The sequence below is a fragment of the Netta rufina genome, assembly GCF_964035555.1.
Source record: "Netta rufina genome assembly, chromosome: 11".
NCBI classification, from domain to species: Eukaryota; Metazoa; Chordata; class Aves; order Anseriformes; family Anatidae; genus Netta; species Netta rufina.
The window spans coordinates 7829393-7852381 of record NC_140134.1 but is presented as its reverse complement, the minus strand read 5'-3'; the positions used below and the strand labels follow the sequence as shown (position 1 = coordinate 7852381).

General features: G+C 35.7%; 1 protein-coding gene across 1 annotated transcript in view; it reads left to right on the top strand.

The window, feature by feature from the left end:
• VPS13C (vacuolar protein sorting 13 homolog C) overlaps positions 1 to 15514 on the top strand; it is a gene marked incomplete at its 5' end in the record, with an annotated part of 90128 nt that extends 74614 nt beyond the window's left edge. Inside the window, 9 exons of the mRNA XM_084293187.1 lie at positions 103 to 178; positions 777 to 940; positions 1370 to 1415; positions 3503 to 3626; positions 4097 to 4211; positions 9001 to 9092; positions 10384 to 10507; positions 10778 to 10861; positions 13763 to 15514. Of these exons, the coding sequence (XP_084149313.1) occupies positions 103 to 178; positions 777 to 940; positions 1370 to 1415; positions 3503 to 3626; positions 4097 to 4211; positions 9001 to 9092; positions 10384 to 10507; positions 10778 to 10861; positions 13763 to 13864 (927 nt within the window). The 3' untranslated portion in view covers positions 13865 to 15514. The remainder of the gene's footprint in view (positions 1 to 102; positions 179 to 776; positions 941 to 1369; positions 1416 to 3502; positions 3627 to 4096; positions 4212 to 9000; positions 9093 to 10383; positions 10508 to 10777; positions 10862 to 13762) is intronic.
• Between the last annotated feature and the right edge of the window lie 7475 nt (positions 15515 to 22989).

The window sequence follows — 22989 nt, the reverse complement described above, 5'->3', positions numbered from 1 at the left end:
AGAAATGCCATATTCAAACAATTTCATCCTCATCAGTTTAAAGGAACTGCTAGTGCTTTCTTGAAATAGTTTTCTTTTACTCATAATAAGCTTTGTTACCAGGGTGCTGTTCAAGGACCTGAAGAATTTGCTGAGGGCTTTGTAATCGGTGTTAGAAGTCTTCTTGGACACACAGTGGGTATGTTGTAATGTACAGTGGGTAATATTATTACTCTTTTAATAAAATAGGTTAACTCATGGATAGCGTTTGTTTTTCTTATTTGGGAAGGAAAGTTGTTTCTAAAAATATCTACATGGTAATTTTTAGACAAGAATTTATCAGATACTGTTGGTAGTATTCACGCTACAGACCATTCGTATCTAACTTACTTGACAGCATCTAAATCTATTTTGTAGAATTAGGAAGCAAACTGAGAAACTTGCTAAGTTTAACTGAATTTGTAACATGCTATGGATAAAAAAAGAAATTATAATGGTCTCAAAATACCTGGAAAAGCCTGAGGACCAGTTCTTGTTACAGTTCATTTATTTTTTTATTCAGCTATTACAGAAAGTCAGATGCCATCCACTATGATACGTAATATATACTGAGCTGATACAAGAGTCACCTTTTGCTAAGTTTATGATTTTCAGGCCAATTTCTTTTTGTGATCAACATGGTAGTCAGTCTGCATAAATTAGTAATATCTAAATTCAATACAAAATGAAATCTCTGAGCCTTGTGGCTTGTTGTATGTTTTCTGCTGTTAAATTTATTTTGTGATCTGTTCCACTAGGTGGTGCAGCAGGGGTGGTGTCTAGGATCACTGGCTCTGTTGGGAAAGGCTTAGCTGCCATTACTATGGATAAAGAATATCAGCAGAAACGGAGGGAGGAAATGGGTCGTCAGCCAAAAGACTTTGGTGACAGCCTGGCCAAAGGAGGAAAAGGCTTGTTGCGGGTATGAATTTGAAGTTGAGTGTATTATGTGCCAACATGTTGTAATCATTGCATATGATTTTTAAACATGTGAGTTTGATAATGTCTTATTTGGATTTATCAGTTCACAAACTAAACAGAAGACAAAAATGGGAAGTCAGTTTATAGGAGACTCAACATCCTCAATATCGTTCATCAACTTAAGAGTTTGATGTAATGTAGCTTTTTTGACCAGCACAGGGAATTGACGATAGAGTCTCAAAATGGGAAAGTTCCCTTTTTTTCCCCTCTGCTGTGATTTCCTTATGGATCTAAAGTAAAAAGGGATTTTTTTTTCCAATACTGAACTGCATTATTAAGTTTTAAAATGAAGAATGACACGATTGGTTGCCTAGTTAAACCATAGCATTCCTATTTCTAAGCAGGAACTTAATTATCTTCTTTGTTCTAGGGTGTTGTTGGGGGTGTGACGGGCATAATCACTAAACCTGTAGAAGGTAAGTGCTAAGGTTGCACTGCACTGCCTGAAGATTTCTTTCAGTGTTTTAGGATTTATTAATTTTAGGCAATATCAATGTAAGTGTGGTGATGGTAAAGCACAGGGAGATTATATTTCTAATTCAAATATAATCTTATGCAATGTTTTACTCGGATACACTTATAGCTCTTATTTGCTTACCACCTTTTTGCTCTTTGTATGAATTAGGGAATTACTGTCTTTTAGATATGTTTTGTAAGGCTTGCTGTAGTACCCAGTTTATTTTTTAAAGTTAGAATAAAGACACTAAAAATGATCCTGTGATTCTTTGGAAAAAAAATGATAATTTTAAGAAGCACTAATTGAAAAAGCTTTGAATGTTATGACATGGGAACATGAGTTTAGTGATGGGGTTCAGTAGGTCAGTTTGATGGTTAGACTCAGTCTTGAAGGCCTTTCCAACCTAAATAATTATGATTCTGTGACGTTTTCTCCCTACAATATCGTACAATGTTCATGGCACATGTATATCAGATGTTGAGCTAGCAGATTCTGGATACTACAGAAATAATGAACAACTAAAATAATATGTTCATTGAAGATGACAGATATTTCCAGAGGCTGGGGAAATATTAATAAAAAAAATTCTGGTTGAGTGCCTGAGGGCAGTATGAGTTTTTGTTCAGGCTGTCACTTCATCAGTATGATAGACGATGAAAAATACCCAAGAAAATAATACTTCATAGTCCACATCTAAGTGATTTAAATACTGGCAGGTAATTGTTGTGCTGTATTTCACCTGTGTTTTTTAGGCTGTTGGCAGATAATTTGAAGTTAGTATTTACCTCACTGGTGGATGAACACATGGGCTTTCTAAACACTCTTAGCTCTTCCAAAGTTATGTATTACCAGAAATACGGAGTTCTGAAGTAGAAATAATTAACTTCTGTTATGCATGTGCAATTTCGAGCCTTCGGATTATTTAATTGTTATTGTTGACCTATAAAAACTGGTGATCCCCAGTCACGACCAAATGTGAGTGAAGAAGAATCTAGTTTGGCTGATGGTTTGGGCTCAAAGGATTGTAGCAAATGGGGTCATGTCAGGCTGGCAACCAGATGCTCTTGGGGTTCCCCAGGGCTCCATTTTAGGGCCAGTTCTCTTCAAGGTTTATGTAAGTGGTCTGGACACAGGACATGAATGCACTTTAAGTAGGTTTGCAGATGACACTAAACTAGGAAGATTCTGTATGAGTAATGGGGCTACCCTGGATATATCTACCATCTGGGGGATGAGAGCTTGGAGAGCAGCACCACAGAAAGGAATGTAGAGGTTTTGGTTCATATTAAGTTGAATATGAGTCAACAGAGTGACCTGGCAGCCAAAAGGGACAGTCATTTCCTGGGGTACATCAAGCACAGCATTGCTAGCTGGTCAAGGGAAGTGATTGTCCCTCTCTGCTCTGTGGTGGTGTGGCCTCACCTACAGTAATGCATAGAGTTTTGGCTGTAATAAGATTAGAAGAATGTAAAACTACTAGAGAGCATGCAAAGGAGGGCAGCAAAGATGGTTGAAGGTCTAGAGAGGAAGGCATATGAGGAGCAGCTGAGGTCACTTGGTTTGTTCAGCCCAGAGAGGAGGAGACTGAGGGAAGGCTTCATGGCTGCCTGCAGCTCCCTCACGAGGGGAGTGGAGAGGCAGGCGCTGAGCTCTTCTCTTTGGTGACAGCAAAAGGACCTGAGGGAAGGGCATGGAGCTGCATCAGGAGAGGTTCAGGCTGGGCGTTAGGAAAAAGCTCTTCAGTGAGAGGGTGGTCAAGCACTGGAACAAGCTCTCCAAGGAGCAGTTTATGGCACCAAGCCCACAAGAGTTCCAAATAGTTTGGACAATGCTTTCAGGTAGATGGTTTGATTTTTAAGTGCTCCTGCGGAATGTGTGACTTTTGTAGAGCTTTTTAGTATGCAAACTATAGATAATCAATTTCCATGGGCTGTTTTCAAGATAAAATGATTGTAATGCAGTTCAGAGCAGTAGTAGTTGAATTCTGTGGTTACTGGTTTCTGGCACGTAATTAAAAATATCGTTTTTCTCCTGTTTCTTTTAAAGGGGCTAAAAAGGAAGGTGCAGCTGGATTCTTTAAAGGAATTGGAAAGGGGCTTGTAGGAGTCGTAGCCCGCCCAACAGGTGGCATTGTAGATATGGCAAGCAGTACCTTCCAGGGAATTCAAAGGTAAAACGTCAAGAGGAAGTTTTGAAGAATTCTCCATATGTCATAAACTAGGTGATTAAATGGTCCAGTAGGGACAGAAATTTGTTGAAGATGATTTGCAGTAGGATTATATAGGACTGAGAGTTACCTAACAGCTGGTAATGAATGTATTTTATGATAATCTCTGGAAATTGTTGATTCAGAATACGTTGTGTGGTGTCACAGTTCACATAAACAGTAACTAGCCCATTGTATCCTTTCGCTACCATCCCTTATGAAAACAAAATTAAAGGATCACGTTTAAACCTTATTTCTGAGGTAATTTGTCTACTGCACAATTCAAATGTTTAAATGTCATTTAAACTTACTGTAAAAAATCGACCATCGAAATTCTGGGAGAAAATTTGCCCATTTGAAACTCAGTTAACAGTAACGGTAAAGCTCAAATATGTAGTAAGCTTTTGAGAATATTGCTCCATTGTCTCTGGCAGGGTGGCAGAGTCAACAGAAGAAGTATCTAATCTCCGCCCTCCACGTCTCATTCACGAGGATGGCATTATCCGGCCATACAACAGGGTGGAAGCGGAGGGTTATGATTTATTTGAGGTATGACTTACATTATAGTTTAAGTACTCTAATCTACAGGTTTCCTTAAAATATTACAGAAATTAGGGAGAAAAAAAAGCTGCTCTGAAGGGAGATGGGATTAAGAATGCTTTGAAATACGTGGAAGCATTAAGAAAAATGCATTTGACACTCAAGTCAAACGTTATGCTTGAAAAAAACAATCTAGTACCACTAAGTCTTCTTCATAAACTAAGCAACTATTAAATAGGATGAATAGAGCTTGAATTAATTGGCATGTAATGGAATTATTGAAATACCTGTGGTGTTTTGGGTGGTATCAGCAGTTCAGACAACTGCACGAGTTCTCAAAATACCACCTTTTGGTATTTATTATATTGTTCTTAGTGCTAATGTGTCATAGCTACAGGTATTATGTAAATGTACTAGCCTGCTTCCACATCTGGATGTGGATAAAACATGGATGTTGAATAACTGTTGGTTTTAAGTCCTAAGTAATCAGAATCCAGTTGAATTGCATTTCAACTTTCGCTTTCTTAAGAACTGAAAATGTTTATCTTTTTCTAAGGAGTTAAAGTAACATTACTTTCCTCGTTAATGATTTTAAAACTAAAACTTGCGTAATTTCTGCTTCCTTCTTGATTTTTTAATACTTATTTCCCAGTCTATTTCTAATACTTCTCTTCTTTCTCTTTTTTTCCTGGCATACGCAGCAAGAACTGGAATAAAGGAGTAAACATTTTCCATGTTTCCTCTTGATTTCCTTTATGGTCTTTTATCTGTCTTAATTATTTAGATTAAGGGCATGATTGCATTTAACATGTCCGCGCCCTACCATTCATGTCTTTTCTGTGTAGCAGATAGTGTTTCATGTTGTCCTGGCTAGAAAACAAAAAAAAAAAGAAACTTAATATCTAAGGTAAGATTAGATAAGTGAGAAAGATGAGAGAGAGGTTGTTTTTTCTCTTTTATATCTGTTGCATACTTAGCTCTTTATGAATGTCAGATACTGAAGGCTCTTGGGGAAAAATCATGGTAGGGTAGATGTTGAGTTCATTCATTTGTTAGCATTCTCTTTCTCTTAAAGCTAGGGCTGTGAATGAAGGGAGAGAGCAATGTTTTCATATGTGCACTAAATTTACAGTAGTGATATGGAATAGAATTTTCTTCTGTGAAAATGTTTGCTTAGAAATTCAAGATTATATGGAAATGTTTCCATAAGGATTCTAACAAAACTTTTCTTTTTTCTTTCTGTAAAAAATTTTTCTTTCTTCCATAGCCCTGCCACTTAAACATTTAATGAACCCTTATGACTTCAAGTAAACACCACTCCTACTTCTATTTGAAATTTTATCAGTTAAAAAAATTATATCCAGCTCAGTTGACTGCTTTCATTCACAGAATCTTAGGGCATTTCTGTTTAACATACTTACATGTCAAATGTGAACATGAATATTTATTATACCATTAACATTAATTTATATTAAAACATATTTCTAAATCAAGTGATGCCATAAATTTAATTTCTAACACAACAACTCAGAAATAACAAACTACGCTGACCAAGTTGTCTTGGGAGCCAATTAATTGCTTATCATACACAAAACAAAACTTCAAGCAGAAACATCTCTGCTGCTAATGTCTTTCTAGAATTTACTGTTCAATAGTTCTTTTTCATTTAAAGTAGTTTAAAAAATGTAGGAAAATTATTTTACCTATTTAAGTGAAATCATCAGTGTCATATAATGAACAAAACCAAATTGCTTCATGTAATGAGAATTTTTTGTTTCTAACTTCTATTATTCTTAGATCTTGCTTAGGGATATTTTTCAGTAATGCTGCACTTCCTGAGTGGTTGCGCTGTATTTTTTCTGTCTATCGAAAAGGAAAATGTGGCACAATTAGCACTGCAAATTGGATATTATGCATTTCCTGCACATCTAATATTTGCATTTTTCTTAGGCATAAATTATATCAGTAGTATAGTTACTTCTTTTCGGAAGACAGCTTTCTGAAAACAGCTTTTATTTTTAACCAATTTTGATTTTTATACTACAGCTTAGTGTTGGGAAGTTTTTGTTTTCTAATATAATTTCAAAACAAGATGGACAGTGTCTTACAGGAATAAGATAATTTACGAGAAGGATAATTTATACACACTTGGAAATTTAATTGTCAGTAAGTCAATTTATAGATGCTAGTTCTGTATATTTTTGATTCCAGTTTTGACCCAACATTACATGTTGTTTGACCATAATTCCCACTCTCATCTCCCATATCATCAGTATGCCACCCCTCTATCCCTGTAAAATAAGCTAAATAATAAAATTCATAATAAGAATTATTTAGAAATGGAGAATTTTAACATATAAACCAGTCTGGATTCTTAATTCCTGTATTCTCTTGCATGCAAGGCTTCTGGATGCTTGCTGTCAGCCATACAAATACTGACCTTAAGATGATTTTCCTGCCTAAGCAGTTAAAATCATTTCAAATACCATTCTTACCACCCCTAAGTACTTCTGTGTTTTATCTTGATTATGTGTCATCTCTGATTTGGCCAGTGACTTCTACCTTATTAAATTGAGTAATCAGTTGAAATTCATCTGAGAAAGCTCTGCTTCTAGCCTGCTGCTTTAGCCATACTAATAGCTCAACTCAGGTCCATTTACAGTTGGTCATTTCTATCAAATTAAAGGTTACTTTCCCTTGGAGATAAAAATGTTGTTTCAATATCCCTTCTTTTCCAACCACCTTGCTTTTATAGTTATACATCGTTAAATTCATGGCTTTTCCATGGGGAAAATGAACTAAACTTCTTTAAAGTGCTGTAGTATTCTCATCAAAATAAAAGCTTCTTGTGAAGATGCCTAAATTTTAACAACGTTCTCAGATCATGAAGTGATTTGCATCAAGTGCCCCAACCCCTTTTTACAAAACACACTGCCATAGCACACTGAATTTGTATCAGGAGTATTGATGCAGCTCTGACAACTACTGCATTGCTTAGGCAGAGAGCTTCATGGAAATTCTTACTTTAATAAAGTATTATGTATAAAATTTAAAAGTACTAGCCGGATGGTTTCTGAAGTTACAAAACCAGACTTCATCAACAAAGCTTGGAGTTTAAATAGAGGAATAAGCTTATGAATAAATCTCTATTTAAATATGCGGTTATTTCTCACTTCTTGCTTATCCAACAAAAAGATTCAGAATATGGGTTTCAACCTTTGAATTGCAGTCTTGATGGTGATGTTTTTTGTATTTCTTTATTTGTATTTATTTATATACCTGCATCGACTATGCTTTGGTTATAAAATGTGAGTGGATATTCTTTTATTCATATACTGCCGTCTTTCTGTGATTTGAAGAGATGCAAAGACTTTGAGATAAGCAGTCTTTTGTGGCATTTTTCCCTTTCATGTTTGTTTTACAGTATCAGAAACTTTTAAGATAGTCAGAAAGTGATATTTTTTCATAGAAGATGGGGACTCTATATTTTAGGTTGTTGGAAATTTCTGAATTAAAATGATTTTTAAAGTATCACATCCCTGGGGATGAAATCCAGGAAAACATTGTGCTGCTGATTTAATCTATAGAACATGAATCCACCTTTGAGCTTAAAGGTGTTTTTGGGGTTCTGTTGCAATGTATGATGATGCTTTAAAGCATTTGTTAAACTTTTAAATATACAAAAATAAAATGCAAATATAAGTAAATGTTGAAGCTTCTTTAATTGATTTTGATGTAAATTGGATTGACATAAGGTCCTTCCGTTTTGGTTACTTGATCTATATAGAGTTTTGAGCTTGTATGGTTGACCATAGATAAATGTAGAGTCAAGTCATAGATTCAGCTATGGAAATTAAGAAGGAAATTATTATTTTTTTATTTTTTTTTTTACAGGGAATAACTAAAAATATACTGATTTTATTTTCTCCTTCCTCCTTCATTTCAAGTATGTTCTCACGAGTTTGTCAGAAACAACTTGAGTAAAGTTGTTTCTTACTTTTATACAGTGGCTGAATTCCCCAATAACAGAAGTAATCTGAAAACCGAAGGTCATTTTTACTTTGAAGATCATTGGGCCAATTTTGGGTCCTCCAGTTACAAACAGTTGATGGGATATTGTAAACCTGATGACATGTTCTAGAAAATACTGTTCTTCAGTTAAATAGCATATACAGAATAAAAAATCAGAAAATACTTAGTGAAAAATTGTTGAAGAACCTAAAAATAGCTGGGAAGCACTTAATTGTTTTGTTTGGAAGCTTTTTTTAACCTCTGTTCATGGTTTATCATTTGCTATAGTTGACTAACAGAAAGAGAGGATGAGTAGCTTGATTTACACTTTCATATTACTTTCCTTACATACTTGAGATATCAAATAAGTATGTCTTTTCAATGCTTTAGAAGCATGACCTTTGAGGTGCATTGAGTGTAACTTGGTTGTTTATTTCTATAAGCCTGGGCCATGTGTTGTATTCTCAAAAGATATTGTCACAGGATGTTCACTCTTGATTCAAGTCTGCAGCATAGGATATACTAAATAAATAAGAATTACTAAACAATTAGCACAAAGAGAAAATTCAAGCTAGGTGAATAGCCTAATGACACTGCAATGTCATGTTCTCCCTTTTGAGGGGAAGGGAGCAGACCTTTCACTGACTCAGCTTCAGGAGTGAGAACATTGTGATAGCCTTCTTTTGAAGAACCAGTTCAACTAGGTGACATTTAGAAAGGCTTTTGAATGGAAAGCACCACTTTGACTTCTGTTTTTGCAGTCTAATGTTTTCATTTTCTGTTCCAGAAATTGCACATCAGAAAGCTGGAAAAAGAGACCTACCGATACCACTGTGCACTTCCAAGAGGCAGAAGGGCAAACCTTATTGTTACCAATAGGTATTTAGCTTTGAAGGCCTCCTAAGGGCTTGTCTTCATTTCAGCTTCAGGATAGATGATCTGGCTAGTCTAAAGTGGTAGCTGTTGTCTGCATATTTACTTTCCTTATTGGTTTTCTTCATTTTATAATTTGCTTCCTTTACGGAAAATGTAAGATGATGATCAATGATGTTGATACAAGATGCTAGTTCAGGAAGCAATTTTAGTTGACTCTGAGGTCAGTGACCATTTCATAATAGTGGAGGGAAATACTCCTTTTTCTGTTTCTGTTGTTTCAAATTAGCTTGTGTTAAGTGTCTGTAGTCAAAACTATGTTTTTCTAATGCATGTTTACAGTCTCCTTAGTTAAAGGATACTTTAAGTGGAGTCTTAGCTTTTCTTGTTCAAGTATGAACATAAATATTAAACCCATCGGGCAGTATTTAGAATGTAAGTTATTACTAGTCTTGGATGCAGTTTGAGGACTCAAAACTGTGTAAATACATTTAGATAACAAAGAGGATCTCATAGTTTCTTCTCCATATCCCTGATGTCACCAATTTCTCCCCCTTGCCTGAATGTATGAGGTGGGCTAACCCATAATGAGACTCTGAGAGACATTCCACTTAAATTTGTTTTGTAACAACTAGCACACTTCATAATTCATGCTGCAGCAGAACAGGGTTTTTAAGATAAGTAGTCATGTCTTTTTATAATTTTATGGTGGTTTAGTTTTTTGCAGCTTCAGCTAAATGTGCACTTCTGTTCTTATCCCAGTTGGGATAAGGGACATGTTTAAAAGTTCTAGTTGAATTCCATTCAAAACTGCCCCTTGTTTTGGTCTAGTGTGACAGCTAACATTGGAGTTTTGAAATGTTAGAGGTATTGCTAATTAGCAAATGTAACAGGTAACTAGGACTGCCAGGTGATCCATTTCTACTTTGAACTTGTTTGAATATATAGCTAGTATTCAGTTTGCTGAGGCTGGCATTGTGGAAGAGATTTGAATTAACTGATGACCCTCTAGTATCCATTTCTAGTAAAATGTTTGGATTTGGAGAGATGGGTGAGTTTTAATTTAACTTGCCCTGTGCATACCGTGTGATAACATGGATCACTATGAGTCCTAAGGACAAAGTTATCATCTCAGAGTGTATATTAAAGAAATACTGTTCTACTGCTACTGAATTGGTAGTTTTGATCCACATAGGAAATGCCTTCTTGAGCATATTTCTGGTTTTCATTTCATTTTCTGGCAAAGTTCTAATCCCAGGAAGAAACTGTGTATTGACTTTTGTTTTCTTCTGAACAGGAGAGTGATATATGTAAAGGAGGTTGAAATCTTAGGTCACTTAACTACTGAGTGGGATTACTTACTTGAAGACTTTGCATGCTGTCCCACCTATGAAGGAAGTGTTTTAAAAATAACTGTTCTGGTAAGAAAAGCTTTTATTTATTTATTTATTTCATTTAACACTACTTATTTAGTGATCCAAAGATGCTTTGAATTTGCCTAAGAGTTCTAACTGCTGACGTTGGAGCTATGAGATAGGAGTTGCTCTGTATTTTTTAGAACTATGGGTGGGTTGGACAGAGACCACGTGGAAATCTAAACTGAAGTTGACATTCAAGCCATTTAAGTATCAGGTTCTGCAATCATGTTTTATGAGTCACCTGAACTACATTTTTGTTCCCTTCTGCAACAGGATCAAAGAATGTTCCACAGGAAGGACAGTGGAGGTCATGAATGTGTAAAGGCAATTCAACTTCAAGATGTATCTACAGCAAGGGTATATTCTTTCTTCTGTTTTCTTTCGCCTTATGATATCATTAGTAGTTGTTGAAACTCAACATGTCTAAAAAAACAGTAACATTCACAGACTAGTTACAGAATAGTGTGCTATGCCTGGGGACTGTTTACTTTGTTGTTGAAAATGAGATTGACCAGGAGAACAAGATAAGATAATCTGAAGCATTCAAGAGAGTAAATACGATGATAAGTTAAGGTTAAAGCTGGCATCGTCTTATGCTTTGTATAATATAACTCATTAACAGAAAATAGTTCAAATAATTAATGAGCTAGGTTAAGTTCATTCTAGTCTCTAGGAGTCAACATACCTCTGAATTATGCCACCTCCTCATTATTTCAAGATGACTGAATTAACCCAGCAAGTGTGCCTCTGTGTGAAATGAATGACAGACTTCTTCCCCCCTTCTCACTCTCTGCCCATTTTCTACTGTTTATTTCCAAATGTTTGCTCATGTTGATGCTGGAGAGGTTGATTTTTGAGTGTTTGTTTTATGTATGGCTGGGTTTCCTAGCTAACTCACACAAGCTAAACTAACAGTTTGCATAAATTCCATGGTACTTAAGCAGCTGAAAAATCTACCTGGGTAACTGTGTATCTTGTAGCTTTGTGTCAGATTATAAGAGATGATGAATTCTTCCCAATCCCCACAGTGGAGTAAAATAATTTCACAACATCTTGCAAGCACATGTGAAATGGTAGCTTGAGTAAATTGCAACTCAAAACTAGAATATGCCCAAATTCCTCCTATGAAATGGATCAAGTCATATAAAAGAACCAGTTAGACGGGGGACAAAAAAGTTGCTATCATATGAAGGCACTTCTTTACATACTGGAACAGTGTGTATAACTATTAATTCACCATCACCTGTCTAAAGAGATTTTTTTAGCCTTCTCTTTTGGCATATGTTCCAAATCGTGCAGTTGGTTCACTAGTATAAATCCTTTCAACGCAAACAAACAGCAACTACAAAAACGTGGGCAACACCAGAGAAATAAATTACTTCTTTCTGTTTCATTCTCTTTTTAAAATTTTTACTGTTTACCTACATATTTCTTTGCTGTTATGCTGGCTTGGATGTGTTAATAAATTTCTGTCTTCAAGTGCAACACTGGTGCTTAACTTTTGTGGCTTTCAGTTGCACGAGTCTTTACTCTTAATTTTGCATCTCCCTTCTTTGCATAGATCCCACTTAGAAAACTCTCCGAATCTGACAGGAAGCCACAAAAAAGTGTGCTTCACAGATAATTATCACTTCTTTTAAGGCTTCTGTGAAGCTCTTAGTGACAGAAACATGAAACAAATGTCTGGAAGATCAACTTAAGTTGATCTGTAGCTTCCTAGTTCTTTCTGTCCTCTAGAAAAAATAACATAGGTTTTGTTTGCTTGTTTTTTAGTCTTCTGAATCTTCCCCCAGTCTCCATGAGTTACCAGCAATCCATAAACGTTTGAAATGCTTCAAGTATACTCTGATGCATGTTGCCTGTCCATCCAGCTTAATTTAATAATCTTCTCATATTCATAGTTACATAAATCAGTTTGTTCTACTGAAATCAGGAGCAAAACTGCCCTCACAAGCATTTCCAACACTTAAGCTTTCTCCTAATGCTGGAGTTATTCAGGTAAAATGAGGATGACTATCCAAACTACTTGCCCCCTCCCGCCCCCGAGGCATTTATACGTGGCAGTGACATTAATTTTCTTGGACTGGAGTTATATCAGAACGTTAATATTATGGATATGTCATATGCATAACCTAAGTCTGATGTTAGGTAGTTGTGAAATGGATTTTTCTAACAGTTGGACCAGTTTGTTTGGGTTGTCGCACTGCTTTGTTCAGTTGTTTCTAATTGTATCCTTATTATTTGCTTCTCTTCTAATTTATCCTTCAGTGGATTGCAACTATCTATCTAGTTTATTGTGAGCACTTCTCATTGTAAATGTTTACAAAAGCACAGGCATTTATATCTTCCTTTAAGTATCACGAATGGTTCTGTTACGTTTACAGATAATGATAATGAAAACCTGTTGGTTGGTTGGCCCGAACATAGTTCTTTTCATAGCCCTATCACCTCAGACTGAAACTTTTAGGTGTGGGTTCTCACTACTTTTGTATCCATTTTTAGAACAGAAAATACTGCTAAATTTGATCTGATGTTAACTTTTTTTTTTTTTTCAAAATACCCTTGTTCTCTTGGTATTTAAATTTTCAGTAGAAACAATATATAATGAAAGGAACAGAGGATGAAACATGCTGGTTAGGACATCTACTACACTGGGATATATACTTGGTCAGTATGTATCTATTTGAGAGGCCTTTGGTTCTACTTATATTTATTGATTCAAGTATATTTATTTGAGATGCCTTTGATACTATTTATTTGAGAGGCCTTGGAAATTAAGCGAAGAGAGAGAGAACACATCCTTTTGTTGTTGTTAACAAATATCACATCTAATGCAAAATGGCTATTTAAATGTTAACTGATATTTTACATTGCATTTATGTTAGTAGTACAGGTTGTAGTTCCTGTTTTTTGGGCTAGTATAGTGCTGGACCTTTAAATGCACTGACTTTGAAAGCCTTTAAAGTGTATAGTATTGGAAAAAGCACTTGCTTATCTGTTTAAGATCGCAGCCCTTGCATTGCGGTGCTTCCTGAGGAAGGTTTATCTAGCTAAGTGTGAATAAAATCATTAATGTGACTACTTGAAAAATCTGAGCAGATTGACAACATCACTGAAGCTTTTTCTATGTTGAATATTATGTAGGTCAGTCAGAAGCTGTATATTTAACTTAAGGCACATAAATTAGCCAATGCGTGTGTAGGTTTTGTTGTAGGTGGCAAACTTTAATCTTTGTACTTTCAATATATTGTTTTACAGAGCATTTGTTCTGCCATTGTGGAAGCCCAGGCAACAAGAAAACAACAGAAGCTGGTGAAGCAAGCATCACTGCAGTTGAAGAAACCACAAACTCTGTCTTGATAATAACTGGATTTATCGGGTTTGACCTTTGGTATGCAATCTTATGCCTAAAATTGATTAAAAGCAACATGGAAACGTTTTACAGAAACTAAAGCTAAAATATCTGAGGTCTTCCTTTGACATTAACAGCCATAAACACTTTATTTTAAGAACCTATGTGTCTTGCCAAAACTCTGGATTTAGTTAACCTAAAATAAGCATGAAAGCCTAAAAATTACAACTTTTAGCTAATGTTTTCCTACTCTAAAACTACCTTTTCTGCACTTTTTAATATCAGGATAAAAAAAATTACATAATTTGCACTCTAAGGTTAAGGTTTACAAACAGGTTGTAGTAATTGTTGTTCTAGCATTTTGCTAACTAAAGTGCTTATGTTAGTGACTGATTGAAACAAAAACTTCTATTTTAAGCAGCATTCTGTTTAAATTAAGAAAGTGTATACAATTTAGCTACTCTAAGTTGTTCTGTGTCCGTTCACAATCCTAAAAATAGTGCACTGGAGTAACATAAAAGTGACTAATGAATGAAATAGGTGTGTGGGGATGCTTACTTTGGAATGTTGTCATTTACACTGTAAATGAAAATCTGCACTTTAAAAATGGAGAATATTGTTTATCTGTCTTGAGCATGTATATGATTTTGGTTATATCACTGTAGCTTAAAGACCTTCCCATGGAGGAACAGTACACTCTTGTACTATGAGAATGTTGTGTGCCAAAAGCTTAAATCAAAATAGTTTGCAATATTTTAGTGTACAGCTATTTCACTGGAAAAGTGCCATCTAATTAAGCTAAAATATGCTTCCAATGTATTATTTTGTGTTGCAGTTTTTCTTTCTGAAGACCCTTAAAATACAGTTTAATAAGATACTTAAACATATTCAAAACATTCCCTGTATATACTATGGTATGAGTAATCCTATGAACTTAATTGAGACAAATTCTGTAACACAAGGCTTATGCACAAGTAACTGGGTCAGGGACTATATGAGCAAATCAAATGAGTTTTAGTTCAGTGAACAGTAAACTAACAACGCTTGCTGTCAGTCTTTGGCTCTCAAGTACAGAAAATACTCTTACGTGTGCTAACTCTTACAAGTTTGTTCTTTCCATCTTACTTCACTTGGAAACCATCGATGAATGATTTTTGTATTTTATTATTATTTCATTTCATAGTAGATAATAGTTAAAGATACGAACTCAGAGTAAAACTGGTAATATTCTTGCATAGACCTATTCTGTAAGTATAACTATCATGAGAGCTAGGTCTGGATTTTTGAATTTTGTCCATAGTTAAGGGCTGTTGGATTCTATAAATGTGTACCGAACTTGTACCTTTTCATTAGATATCTTTTGGAGAGCATCTGCAGCTGTGATTTTATTGCACCTGTATGCACACGGTTATTAATCCTGTTCAGTCCAATGGGAATAAACATGGTACAACCTTTTGTCTGTAATATCACCTATATTCTAGAAAGCTCTGCTTAAACATTGAGATTAGCAGCCTAGGTTGTATGTATTTCAAGCCTTGTGTTAAAAAGTATATATATTGACAATAAATTTTTATATGCAATTATTTGTGCAATGGCTTTAATGATTTTGCTTTTGAAATACATTCTGTTCTCTTGGTTTCTGTGTGTCAATGTCATGATATGGGGAAAAAATGGAATATTAGTGTACCTCATGAGCTATCTGCAGCCCTCTGCTTCCTTCAGTTTGGTGTCTGGCATTTAAGGGATGGTTCTGTATGTATTGTCTTTTAATCCTAGCTGAAGGTAGATTCCAATTCTATGTATCTTTGTGTTTACCTTGTGCCATTTTTGAGATGGAGAATTGAAGCTTAAAACAGTTCTGATGACACAGTCCTGACTACAGTTTTCTGCTTGCTTCAGTTATGTACTTCATTTCTATTTGTAAACCTTCTGGTTTGAGTTCTCAAGAGTAGATTCTTTTTCTCACTGTATTTCACTGTAGGTACAGTGAAATAGCTTTCCTTTCTGTTTAAAGCAGTTTTAAGAAGCAATAGGGTTTTAAAGAAGAACTTGTGATTTTGAAATGCTTGCCTTTGCAGTTCGCGTTGCTGAATTTGAAGTAGATGTCGCTAGGACTTCCAGCTGAGGTAGTGAATCACCTTCTGTATCACTTGGACCAAGCACTCTGGAGGACATGAGAGATCACTTGCTTCACAAGAAATTGCATGTCTTGTTTAAATGAAGATAGCTGTTCGGGTCTAGTATGTTTCCAATGCTTGTCCTGTGCTTTCCTCAGTCTTCTATTTAGCGTGTCCTTCCCTCTTTTGCTCTGTTGTTTCATATAGCCTTTTGCATTGCTGTGTTCTTTACAGCCCTTGGCTGTACCTAGGTTTTGTTGTCTGATGTTGTCAGCTTTTTTTTTTGTCCTGCTCCCTTTCTGTCCTTTTTCTGAAACTTCCCATCTTGTTAAAGTGCTGGCTGAAGGAATTAGGGCTGAGGAGAGTCTCTTGACTCATATATCTAAGGATATAAGCATAAAAACAGTGAATGAATTAAATGTTGTTTGGATGATCTGTAGGAACGAGGCATTGCTAGGGTAAAGAATCTTTAGTGATGAATTTTCAACTAATTGCTGCAGTGCCAAATGAGTTTTTTGGAAAATTTAGGCACACCCTTGCAGTGTTGCAACAAATTTATTTCCCATCCCTTGCAAATGTTATGCATTTATGAAGTTATAGATTTTCAGTACTACTGAACACCAGTGGGCCAAACTGTTGAGATCTTTATAGACCTTTAATTACAGTGAGCTCCTGGAGGCTTTTGCTGTCTCAAAACCCTGGATCCCTGCTTTGCTTCAATTGCTCTCTTGCTTTTTGGATGACCGTAGGTTTCTCTGGCTCTTCAAAAACATTTCTTTCCACAACTTGTGTGGCTATTCTGTCCTTGGAGCTGTTTTTTTCAGTCTGTTGCTTGAGATGTAGCCTTCTTTCTGCAACTACCTCATTCCTTTCTGCCATGCCATTCCCTACCCCCAGCATCCTCAGTTCCCCTAGATGAGGATTAGCATGCACTTCTTCAATGGAAATGTATCTCAATCTAGTAATCATTTTGAAAGACAGTAGTAGAAACTGAAATCAAACAATCTTGTATGTTTTGCTTATGATCTTAGAACCATGTAATACTTTCAAAAAAAAAAATAAATTCAAAAAACTATATAGGAGGTTTCAGAGTAGATAAATGTATCCGTGATTCTTCAGAGGGTGGTGCTGTGGATTTTTAGTTATTGATTGATTTATTTAAAGAAGCACTATTACTTTGTTTTCAATGAATTTCTGTCTAATTTGGAGACAAGCGAGTCTAGATTTCATTCAAACTTTCTCCTCTTAAAAGAACCCTATGTCGATTAATTCTGCAGTCATTGTGATGTTTTTCTTTACAGAATTAGAGTAAGTCAACCACTTAAAACTACTAAAGTGAACTTCAAAAACACTAAGCAAATTAAACAAAACAAAACAAAAAAAACAAACAAAACAAAACAAAACAAAAAAAAAAACAAACCCCACAAAGTATAAACAAAAGAAACCACCCTCTATAACACTCTCTCTTAAAAACATTCAGGGTGTAGTCTTTATCATTGGAGATACTTAGATCCTGACTTGACATTGTCCTCGACAACCTGCTGTAGCTGACTATGGTTGGACTCTGTAAAACCCAGAGATATCTTCCAACCACAGTTGTTCTCATTCTCTGCCAGTAAGAAATTTGAAATACCTTCAGAAAGCAGGGAAAAAAAACAAATGAGAGGTTGTATTTCCTTGATTAACTTAAACTAAAACTGCCAAAAGAGTTTTACACTTTTCACTATCTATTTTAATGATTTTTTCAGCCCTGGCAGTCTGGAAGAATGTTCGGTTTATTATGGACACTGAATAGAGAGTGTTTTAGTAATAAGAAATTAAATATAGTCTCTTAGAGGATTAATTGTGAAGTTGAGGGAGGGGATAAATCAAGAAATTCAGCTAAATAATCAAAAACTAAGTTTAGATGAGAGATCTGAATTATTAAACTTTTTTTGAAACTAGCTAGCTAGCGCTTATTTGACGAAATTATTTTTCAACAGTTTCTGAAGTCAAGTTTAACCAAATCTGAGTGTGAAGACAACTTCAAATAGATGCCAGTGGACTGACCGCTTCAACAGAAATGATAAGAAACAAGTGGAAGGATTTGAGAATCACGTTATACAACTTGAGATTCCATCTGAAGAATCAAACCTATAGTTTCTTTATTAACATGTTGTGGACAAAGGTATGCTTTTGAGAGGGAGGGCAATTACCAGTTAAGCATATGATGCCACACAGCGCATGAAGTGCAGGTTGAAGAAAAAAGATTTAGACATACAGATGTAAAAGATAATGTGTGTTCTGAATGCATGAATATTTTTCAGTTTACTGATGCTTCCTAATGCAAGTCCACACCTTGGATTGTGGATCTCATTTGCATAATCAGTAAGGATGATGCAAATACGCAAATTTCTAGACTTCACAAATTATCTCTGGGATGCAATTTACTTCTGTTTTGGACTTTTCAAGATGTTTGTCATCAACTAAGCAACTAAGATGGTAGCTTATTCTATTCACCTCACTTAACTGGGTGAGAAAAGCCTAAGTGTGAAAGGAGATAGAACTCTAAGGAGTTGACCTATCAAAAGGAAGTTGTGAATTTAAAAAATTTCATTCATTACATTTTATTTTCACTTCAACATTTCTCTACAGGTCAACAAGGATATTTCTACTTATAAAATGATTTAATACAGTTTATCTCTTTTGCAGTGTTTCAGAGTTTCTCTCCTGATCTAATCTTTAGTGTTCAGATTGCATTTGGGGTGAGGGGACGGAGGAACCCCATAATTTAGGCGTGTTAGCTGGTAATGAAAGAAAGTGAAAGCAGGATGGTGGTAAATCCACAAAACGACTAACTCTTTAGAAGCAGAATATTGGTAAAAGCTGTTTTGATGTACTGAAATCTTGCTACAAATTCCTTTTACATCTGTAGTGAAAAACACCTTATCTAGTTATGAAGAAGAGCTGCATTACTTGAAAACAGTAACTATTGAATTTTAATAAGGAAGAAATTTCTGCTTGGATTTCAGTCAGGGAGGCAGAGACATTCCTAGACATTTACTGGAGTTAGCAGATGGAAAACTGAAAATCCTCATTATTGATAATATGACAGCAGTCGAGTTCCTGTGTTCATCTTGTGTGTGCCCAGGTTGTAGGCTCTACTGTTTATCGAAGGTAAGCATAGTAGGGATGTATAATTCTGAAAAATACTTATCCAAAACAAAGACTTGGAAAATGGGGAAGGTGGTGATGTACTCTACGATGCAGCATACTTCTACGCATTTGAAACTTCTCCATTAGGAATGAATAAATTCAGTACATATATTACATATTTATATAATAAAAGCTTTATAGGTAAAGCACTGAGCTGTGCAGGTTCTAGTCTCTGCTCTGATAAACATGGTCCTGAATCTGTTCTTGATTTAGAAGATTTACGAGGACTGTGTTGTGGTTTATTTACCACAGGTAAACCTAACTTCCATTAGGTTTATTTACTTCTGGCTGTGCTTTACATTTTCCTGCTGGAAATAAGTTTGCTGTTCATTTTTGAAGAGCTATGACATGGGATTAAAATGCTCTTAAGGAGTTCCAAAATACCTGTGCATCTGATTCCATAGGATTATTGCAGATTAATTATCAGTAAAAGCAGGACGGAAAATATCTTGAATCAATAACTTACATGTAAGAAACCCAACTTTTGACCTTGTCCTGTCTTGAAAGTAATATAATTGAAGAATAAGGTATAATGCAAGTACAGTATGACATTCTAACAAACTTGTGGGGGAGCATTTTTCTACAATTGCTCTTACATTGAGTGATAACATCAGTAGGCTTGTCACTGGAGGACAGTCCTGAAAAAGCAGATATCTCTTAATTTTGAACCCCAGTCAGTTAACTTTATTCTGTTCAATGCAAGACATTCTGCAGACTTTTAACAGAGCAAAACAACTTTGAGTAATTGATAACCAATACTGATAAGCATCAAAACCGTAGATATATTCTCCAAATTTTTGTGGGATGTTACAAATAAAACGTCCCATAAAAACCTTTGCAATTAATTCTAAGTGGATTTAATCTGATATGCTGTAGTATAGCAGAAATCCACGTGAACTAGATATGTGAAAATCCATAGACAATAAGTTGCTCTGTTTCAAATCAAGTGCAATAGTGAATTGTTGTTTCAGTAGTTATCCACAAGGTGGGAGAATGGTCCTTCATATTTTAGTGCTGTTGTCTCTTCTCTTCTGCCCACCCTCCTCCCACCTGGATACTGTACTGTTGAAATCACCTAGTCGATATGGTCAATACAGAGCATGGAGCTATATGTCAGAGGCTGTCAGAAACTTTACCAACTGTAGATCCAAGCCTGAAGTTTTAGAAGTGTTGAAAATATAATGTAAAGCTCATTCAAATGTGAATTCTTACTTGTCCATAGAGTACTGTAGGAATTGATGCCAATTTCCACGCATAAAAATTTCTTTGTTTTAGAGTAAAACCTTCCTCTGTAGTTTTTAATTAAGTGCTCATTCTGCTAATGAGGCTGTTAAATTGCAGAAATTGATCTGAAGATGGCTGCATAACAGACTGTGAGAAGGTATGTACTGTTTTGTGTGTGTGTTTTTAATAAATTCAGAGAGATTGAAGGCAGCCCAAGAAGTCGTCTCAGAACTGTTTAATGTGATTTTGTTTTCTTTTGCATTGATCATATAAAGGTAAAACTAGTTTTCCTAAATAGAGGAGCTTGCTCTATGACATATCTATTTCAAATAGTGCTTAAAAACTACCTAAGACTGACTAATACTTGCCAGAAAAGTGGAAAATGAAAAAGTAAGTAATGTTATTCTGTATTTGGGTCATGATTGCCACTGTACAGATTACCATTATGAGCTACTTTAGTCTTCACTCAACTTCTATAGCTCAGATGTAGGAGCCATTCTTACACTTCAGAGCTTCCAGGAGAGTGCAGAACAGCGTTTAGGTTCCCCTACAGCATGCAAGAAAGAATTAAAGATCTATTAGTGTATTTGCTATTTCTGTGTATGTTTTGTTGGTTGCAAGTGTCCTTCTCTCTGTCTGCTTTTTTCCTTCCTATTCCTACTTTGTAGAGATTCTTTTGCCTCTCCTACAGAACAAGATACCTAAAACACAAAGTAGGTAAGGCTATCCAAATGTTTACAAATAGTAGCTATGTCATATCTTTATACTGGTGAAAAAATTGTATTTGAGAGAAAAAGTTGCTGGGAGTGCTTATGCATGAAAGATGAACTATGCTGTAAATAAACAGGGAAGTAAACGTTTTAAAACCTTATTTCTCATGTTACCAGGCATAGAGTGTTCTCTGTTTCTGAGGCTGATCAGTTCCTCCTGTCATCCTTCACAACATCCCTCACAATCTTTGAACCCTGTAGTATCTAGGGCTTGCAGGCAGCTATTTTCTGTTGCAGGCAGGAGCTGAGAACTGAGAAGAAAGGTAAGACAGAGAAGGTGCTTGCTTACTGCCAGCACATGCAGTAAGATTGCTGCCTTAATACCATTATAGTCTTTGCCCAGCTATTCTGATCCTGTCCATGAGAAGACAAGAATTTGTAACATTTTGTGTCCCATCTACTGTATCCTGGGTAGCTAGCAAGTAACACGTGATTTTATTTTATATTTTCCTAGCACAGCCTTTTTATTCTAGGAGGTCTATTATCCTGGGCTCTCATCTTCACTTTTCTAACCTTCTTTGCGGGAAACTTGATGGCTTCTATAGGCTTGAAGGGCAGACTGAGCTGGTTGTTGGCAGTGACATACTTCACATATGCTGAGTAACAAATTTCGGATGGCCTCCCATTTCTTCCTGGTCATTCCTGTGTCACCTACCTGATTTATCTAGAGGCTTTTGGAGGAATTAGATGCTTGTAATAGATGAAGACACTAGTGAAGAAAAAAAAAAAGTTGAAACCTCAGTAGGTCAGGAGACTGAGAATCATGTTCTGATTCTCATGCTTGCTCCCTCTTATCTGTAGTCACAAGGCTTAAAACCCTAATATAGCTTCATTGTTTTAACACTTGTATTTGACTCCTGAGATCTTCATAAATTGTCTTAGACTAAGGTGACACTAATTTCTCTCATAGGTAAGAACATGTTCAGACTTTTTTCCAAGTTTCCTCTGTGGATGTCTCATCTCATAATGTGTTCTGCCTCTAATAGTTGGTTCTTTTCTGTTTGCACATTTGCAATTTTAAATATGAATTGTATGTGTATATGTATGTTATACTCTTTATGTTGCAGGTTATCTGTTTAAAGCCTCTTTTTGAGAAACAGAAATAACTGCTTTAGAAAAATAGTATATGGAAGTGAGCACAGGCCTAGTAACACGATGTTCTTTTTTCTGAGCACCTCTTTTTCAGTGCTAACCATCCATTTGTCTCTGCCCTCCCCCTGTGTTATGGGACCCTCCCTTATATAAGGATTTAGGCTATCTAGTAGACAAGCACATTTAGAGCCATGCTTGCAAATAATAAACATTATACAATAAGGCTAAAGTGGTGTTAAAAGCACTGAAGCAAGCAACCTGACCAGTGCTGGCAAGGAGGTACTGATATTAATCATGGGTCTGTTTACTGTTTGTATCGGTCCTTCTGTGAACTGTGATGCTTGGAACAAGGCAGTTTGACAATATAAGGCATTTAGAATCAGTATTGGTTTCTAGAGTTAAAATGCAGTCTAAGCCACTCATTCCTGTTAGTGTCACATCCTCACTTGAGTAAAGCCCATTGCTGGTGGAACCAAACACAAAATCAGATGAGGAAAGTCCAGTGGTTTAAGTGACACCAGCAACACGTGTCAGTGATGGGGCTGAGCAGTTAGAATGAGTAGTGATGTTACTGCCAGTGATTCGTATCACCAAATCAGGGACTTCATCTGTGTAACTCTTGTTTTTTCCATACTCTTGTTTTTTTCTGTTGTGTCGTGCTGTGACATTTGTGTCATTTCATGTTGTGTCATGTACTTCAGAATGAGAACCTGTAGTTTTTAGAGGTAATTCCTG